We start from the raw sequence: 7,641 nt of genomic DNA on the forward strand, positions 1-7,641 counted from the left end.
GAGTGAATGGTGAGATGTCTTGTATGATTAATTCATACTGCAGAGCGAAGTCTATTCGCTGAGTGAATGGGGGGATGTCTTGTATGATTAATTCATACTGCAGAGCGAAATCTATTCGCTGAGGGAATGGTGAGGTGTCTTGTATGATTAATTCATACCGCAGAGCGAAGTCTATTCGCTGAGTGAATAGTGAGATGTCTTGTATGATTAATTCATACTACAGAGCGAAGTCTATTCGCTGAGTGAATGGGGGGATGTCTTGTATGATTAATTCATACTGCAGAGCGAAATCTATTCGCTGAGTGAATGGTGAGGTGTCTTGTATGATTAATTCATACTGCAGAGCGAAGTCTATTCGCTGAGTGAATGGTGAGATGTCTTGTATGATTAATTCATACTACAGAGCGAAGTCTATTCGCTGAGAGAATGAGTGGGAGTGTCCTTTGAGTGTCCTTTATTAAAAATGCCGTGTCCCGAGCAATAATGGGTGTGTTGTGAGTCTCACTTTGAATTAAGTGGAAATTCTCGGAAATGGAAGTGTTATGTGCTGATGTTACTTATATATTCTCGGAAATGGAAGTGTTATGTGCTGATGTTACTTATATACTCTCGGAAATGGAAGTGTTATGTGCTGATGTTACTTATATACTCTCGGAAATGGAAGTGTTATGTGCTGATGTTACTTATATACTGTATTGTACTGAAGTGTTATGTGCTGATGTTACTTATATACTGTATTGTACTGCTTTGTTTGTTAATATGATTGCAGGAAGAATGCAACCGTTGGGTAACGTCTACAGTTTCTAAACACTATGTTGTTTCGAAACCTTTGTTTACTTTCGAGTGACAATGGATTTCCTTACTTAGCCGTCGCGCTAACTACACTTCATTGTGTCCTTTATTAGATGCAGTCTAGCGTGGGCCCCTGTGGCCGATGAGCTCTGAATAGGATGGGAGTCGAGGTTGAAGACTACTCTATCCTAGAATAAACACCTTGGAAGGATTAGTTTCTACACGTACATTTGTATGTTGACACGGTTATTTGAGGTTGTAAGTTTAGCCTTAGCGTTTGGGTATAGGAGAGATACCTAAACATGGCAGTAACACCCAGTTTTCTGTTGGTTAGGTGCTTCCGCAATGTATTGTATTATTAGGGATTTTGTAATAAATCCAAGAGGTGAAAATTGGGGTGTTACAAAATGTGACCGGAAAAATTTAATAGGCCAAATAATAAGGGTATTGCAGTTATTTTACTTTATTATTTCTTCTCCGTCGTCTTCTCCATTCAATTTATACCGCCGTTGTCGACTTGAAGCTATCGCCGCCGCCGTCAACTTGAAGTTACCCGTGTCTCTCTCGTCTCTCTCTCGCTGGTTGAACGAAGAATGAATTGAAGCAGCAGCCGCGAACTTTTGTCTCTCGGTCTTCACTAGCAACTGCGACGGAAAGAAGTAGGGGAGTCGTCGATGAAGCAGAGTGGAGACCATGGCAGTCCGGCGGTGAGCACCAATCAGCGACCCTGTCTCTCCCTCTCGAACTGCAGACCGACGGCGATCGATAGCGAACAGTGGCGTCGCTCCTCTTCTCCGGCGAGCTAGTAGACTCGGCAACCCTTCTCTCTCTCCCTCTCCTCTGTTTTCCGGCGAAGAACATAGCATCTCCGGCGACAATGGTGGAAATGGATGATGTCGCGGCAGACATAACAATGACTATTTTGCCCCTTCTAATTAAGAATAATATTTGATTTAATTTTTTCAGGTTACATTTGACCGGAAATTTGGCCGGTGGGACCAAAATTGAGAAAAAATGCATAGCTAAGGTACGCAATTAACATTTTTGAAAGTCGTGGATAGCAATTACCACTACTACAATAGTCATTGGACCAAAATGACAATTTTCTCTTTAAAAAATATTTACTCCTAACGGTAAGGAAGAAAATAAATTAAAAATTTCCTCCTCAATGGTCAACATGATCATTGAGGGATTAAAAAATTGAAATTTTTTCATAAGAGTTAATTTGATTTTTAGTCCTAGATTTATATGTGATAGTTTATTTTTATATTTTTTTTTCACAAAACATAATGTTTCGGTCCTAGTATTATTGTGGTATAATCATTTTTTGTTCTCTATCAATAAAAAGAGATGACTAAAAAAGAATTGTCACTTATAAATCTAGTAAAAAAATAGAATTAACTCTTTTCATAAATATAAGGACCAAAAGGTGGGAGTATCCATTATTATTATTACGTGGACAGTGATCACACAGCTGTGTAGACCACTGTATGGTTCAAAAATATATCATGTACATAATTCTAACTCATAAAATACATTCTTTTAATACATAAAGTACATTATTTTAACTCATAAAATACATTGTCGTACCCCAAAAATTTCATTAATCTAACACATAAAGTACATTATACATTATTCTAACTCATAAAATATATTATCTTATCCCAAAAATTTTATTATTTCAACACATAAAGTACATTATTCTAACACATAAAATACATTATTTTATCACAAAATATTCATTACTCTAACATACACATGCATGAAACAAGATTTTTTAAAAACATTAAAACCACATCGTTTTAAGCTGTAATCCACCATTTGTATTGTTCTACACAATAATTTGCGGTGGGAGTATAGGTTTTACCAATGGAAAAAGAGCTGAACATTTCGCCCAATGCTTCACACAGTTCATGGTAGGTTTTGTACATCTTTAAGTACACTTTACGTAAGTACGGCGCATCGTCAACGCTAATTTTCATTAGGGCGGCGCCACCGCCGGAGCTCTCGCCGGCCGCCTTCTGTCCACCGAGGGTGTTCTTCTTGTATGATCTGACTGGTGGCCAACGCACTACTTGTGCTCTAAGATTCACAACACCAGTTTTTTAATTACACAAAATTACAATACAAATATTTCCAAATCCCTATATATATATATATTATATGAGTTTCATTGATAAAATCCAAAACTAAAACACTCTTATGAAAAGCAAAGAATAATTCAAAATACTGTTATCTAGGGCCGGCCATGGCCATGCTTGGCTCGGGCGACCGTAAAGGACTCCCAATTTTTGGGCGCTCAATTTTTTTTTAAAAATATTTTATTTTATAGTTAAATATTTTTATATATGATAAATAATTTTTTAAAATCTATATATTGGTCTTAATTATAAATGAAAATAAAATTTTAAAAGTAATTGATATTGAAATTTTGGTGAATAAACTTGTATTTATATATGCACAGAAATATCACTAATTTTAAATTATATTTTGAAATGTATTTTGTTTTTTGTTGAATTTTATGCATTATATTTAGATAAAATCTTTTTTATTACTTTTTCACTTTTCTCATACAATACAATAAATTTTTTTTTTTTAATTACTTTTTCACTTTACCGGGAAAACAAATTCTACTGTTTGGTTTGTGGAAAAGGAATTACTGGGAATATGAATTCCATTGTTTGGTTGGATTTTGAATGGTAAGGAAGTATGAATATAAAGACCAATATGCCCTTAGAAATAATGATTTGGCTATATATACATGTGTAATTAATAAAGTTGGTTGAGGGTAAAATAGTTCAAAGCTTATAATTTCTTCCCACCTCCGTTGGAAAACAAAATACCTAACTCTACTAAGGAATTTGTTTTCCTTCTTCTTTGGGAAGTCAAATTCCATGGAAATCATTTTTCATCCAACCAAACAACATAATCTTTCATTTTCCTCAACTTTTTTGAAACCATTTTCCATGGAATTGATTTTCCATCCAACCAAACATGCCATTAGTCTATATGGATTTGGACTCAATAGGTCTTTTTGGATTATGTTTGGACTTCTATCTTTCTTTTTGGATTATGTTTCTTACTTTTATAAATAAATATCTCTTTGTATCATTATAGTGAAATTAGATTGCATCTCGAAACAAAAATAGTGAAGATCCAAATTAAATTATTAGGCAGGACCCCTATTTTTAATGAAACGACCTGTTATCCTAAAAGTAAAGATTCCAAATGTTTTGTTTTCTTCCATTTCCTTCCCCCAAGACCTATTTGGCAGTTGTAGTTGTAATTCAACTATAACCTAATTTTTTGCGGAGCACAATGGCAAATTATACCGTGCACCATGGTGCACACAACAATGTGAACAACGTACGTAAATGACGTCATTTTGAGCATTGTAAACTAACCGTCCTTTTTTTTTTTTGGAAATCACGTTTCCCGTTTCGGCCGGTCTGTGCATTTATGTTAATATTCTGTGTATTCTAAGTAATCGTTCTGTGTATTAAAGGCAATTGTTGTTTGGCTAGAGGGATTGCATTCCCTCCTTTTGTGGAATTGAAATTCATAGGGTCCTCCTATGAATTCCAATTCGGTGATGGATGGAAAGGGAAAAAACACGATGGATCAAAAAGATATTTTAATTTTTTTCCTTTCAATTCCCGATCAAAATTCCATTTTTGCCCACCAAAATAAGTAATTTATTCTTCTTTTTATACCACGTTATTGTTTACATGCATAATTATTCCCTGCATAATTATTCATTTCCAATTCCTTCATTCTAAGCATACCCGTGCAAATGTTTTGTTTTCTTCCATTTTTGTTACATACAGGACAATTTATTGCAAAGATTCCAAGTGTTTTCTTTCCAAAAGTTTTGTTTCCTTCAATTTTTGTTACAAGACAATTTATTACAAAGATTCCAAATGTTTTCTTTCCATTTTCTCACACAGTCACACGACAATGAATTGCAGCCTCTTGTACGTTATCAAGTGCCAGCACATACGCATTGCATGGACTCCAAAATCTTACTCCCTAAATTTCTCTTCAATGTGACTGACAATGAATGATACACTATTTTTTTTATGTGCCTCTAAATACAAATGTTTACATCAAAATTTTGTGTTAGAATAAAAAATGAGAATACATATAGTATTTTCTTAAAATTAATCCCCTCCCCTTCAACCTTTTCTCCTCCTTTACTACACACGTTAGAGATGATCTAATTCATTGGTTACGTTGGATGGACATTCGTTATTTGAACCAATACATACCATTCATACTCACACATACATTTTCAATTATGTAGTTGAAACAAATAAAATCACGTTAAATTCAAATACAGATACAAATGCATAAATAAAAATACAAAATTTGAATGTGGATATGAATAATGTTAATTGGAATATTTTGGATATTTGAATTTTCTTGTTTCCTATTTGAAGACATATTGAGATGAATTGTAAATTAAATAGAGAAATTTTAAAGAGAAAATAAAATTATAAAGAAAATTTGAGTGTTTAAGATATATATAAAAATAGAAATCAAAAGAAAACAAAAAAGAAAAAAATTTAAAAAATATTTACTCCTCAACTGTCAACGGTCAACCGTCATGTTGAATGACCGTTGAGGAATTAAAAAAAAAATTCTTTTTTAAGTACAAAGACTAGAGAGTGAATCCATGGCGCGTGTACGACACGCACGTCAGTGGTGAGTGGTGCGTGCATGCACGCGCCACGATCTTCATAGGCCTTTCTTCTTCGGGATAAAATGAATGGGGTGCTTTCTTTCTTCATCCCCTCCAACCCTTTTCTTCTTTAAATGCTGGAAATGTCCTAATTCTTCACTCCCAAGAAAGCAAGCAAGCAAGCAAGAAAAAGAAAATGAAAGAAGCCGTTGAGCTATTTTTCTTCCCAGCACTAGGAATGGGGCACCTCTTATCCGCAGTTGAAATCGCAGAGCTCCTTATTCACAGAGACCACCATATCTCCATCACCATCTTCATCTTGACACCACCTTTCGACCTCAAAATCACCTCTTTCATCCAATCCCAAACCCCGGAAAGGCGACTGAAGTTCGTGACACTCCCATTGGACGACTCGATCTCCATCGACCCCACCAACATTCCGGCCCCCTCGATGATCCCCATAGACTCTTTCAAGCCTCGAGTCCGAGAATGCGTCAAAGAAACCATCCGTAGCGTACGCCTGGGCGGATTCGTGATCGACATGTTCTCCACGGCCATGGTTGACGTGGCGGACGAGTTTGGAGTTCCGACCTACGTGTTCTACACCTCCGGGGCCGCCGTGCTCGGCTTCCTGCTACATATGCAGAGAATCAGCTTGGAAGGTTTTAGAGGGTGCGAGAGGGATCTCAATATCCCAACTTACGTCAATCCTTATCCCGCCAAGCTGTTCCCCTCTTCTCTGCTGGATAAACACGGGTTCACGATGTTCCTCTCCATGTCCGAACGGATTAGCGCGACTAAGGGTGTTATTGTGAACACCTTTCTTGAGCTCGAATCCCACGCAATCAAGACCCTCTCCCACGACCCGAACTCCCCGCCTGTGTACCCTGTGGGACCCATACTAAATCTGTCCGGCCCGGGTGAAGGTAGCCAACGGATTTTGGAATGGCTGGACGAGCAGCCGGAGGGCTCGGTCGTGTTCCTTTGTTTCGGGAGCGAGGGATACTTCCCGGAGGAGCAGGTGAAGGAGATTGCTATTGCTTTAGAGCGTAGCGGGCAGAGGTTCCTGTGGGTACTGAGGCGTAGGCCCGAAAAGGGTTCTCTTATTCCCGGGGAATACACCAATCCCAAAGAAGTCCTACCGGATGGATTCTTGGAAAGGATGCAAGGAGTAGGGAAGGTCATTGGGTGGGCTCCCCAGGTGGCCATACTGAGCCACCCAGGGGTCGGGGGCTTCGTTTCACATTGCGGGTGGAATTCGACGCTCGAGAGCATCTGGTTTGGGAAGCCAATAGCGGCCTGGCCTATTGCCGCGGAGCAACAAGCCAATGCGTTTGAAATAGTGAAGGAGATAGGAATAGGGGTAGATCTTAAGATGGATTACAAGAGGGATTTCAAGGACGCAACCAAATTTTCTGAAATGGTGAGGGCGGAGGAGATAGAAAGGGGAATCAGGAGTGTTATGGATCCTCTAAATCCCATTAGGTTGAAGGCCAAAGAAATGAGTGACAAGAGCAGATCAGCCATAGTGGAGGGTGGCTCATCCTACACTTATGTTGGGCGGTTCATCCAGGATGTCTTCAGCAACATCAATTAATAGTTAGTCTTGGTTTAAGAACCAATCATTAATTTTCTTCTAGCTAGTTTCTAGAGTTCAGAATGTTATGATGTTAGTAAGGTTAAAAAATAAAAAACTTTGTACTATCAAGAAGAGACTTGCGCAAGTAATGATTGATTGGTTCTTTGTTTAAAACTTTAAATATTGGTGTTTGTTTAAAGAGCAATACTACTACGTCTAGCTACTCCTATTTTATTTTATATTTTATATACGGTGCCAATACTTTCACTGTCAAGTTTTGAGTCTTGGTTTCTTTTTTCAAATATTACCTACTGAACTAGTGAGTTAAGTTACTACAGGCTTCATCTTCTATTCGTCATGAGGTGTCATGCAATGATTGATTAAAAATATGAGGTACTCATCGATTAAAAACTAGAGTTACTATTTCTATTTTTTCACTTTTCTTTATCCAGTAAAATATGTACACAATATAGGAGTTGTACTTCTTGAGATTACATCTAGCATTTTTCTTGTTTAAATAAATACATTAGTTGGTGGGCAAATTATACCGTGCACCACGGTACACACAGCAATGTGCACCACGTACGTA

At 37.4% G+C, this 7,641-nt stretch overlaps 1 protein-coding gene across 1 annotated transcript; it reads left to right on the forward strand.

Moving 5' to 3' along the window:
* The first annotated feature begins 5,612 nt into the window (after positions 1-5,612).
* Positions 5,613-7,226, forward strand: LOC116027898 (anthocyanidin 3-O-glucosyltransferase 2-like). Its single transcript, XM_031269666.1, has one exon. The coding sequence runs from the start codon at positions 5,670-5,672 to the stop codon at positions 7,068-7,070; it is 1,401 nt and encodes a 466-aa protein (XP_031125526.1). The 5' UTR covers positions 5,613-5,669; the 3' UTR covers positions 7,071-7,226.
* The last annotated feature ends 415 nt before the right edge of the window (positions 7,227-7,641 follow it).

Source organism: Ipomoea triloba, chromosome 8, assembly GCF_003576645.1.
Source record: "Ipomoea triloba cultivar NCNSP0323 chromosome 8, ASM357664v1".
NCBI classification, from domain to species: domain Eukaryota; kingdom Viridiplantae; phylum Streptophyta; class Magnoliopsida; order Solanales; family Convolvulaceae; genus Ipomoea; species Ipomoea triloba.

Excerpts from the sequence above, each read along its gene's own strand:
- LOC116027898 (XM_031269666.1), top strand. The coding sequence starts at position 5,670 with ATGAAAGAAGCCGTTGAGCTATTTTTCTTCCCAGCACTAGGAATGGGG.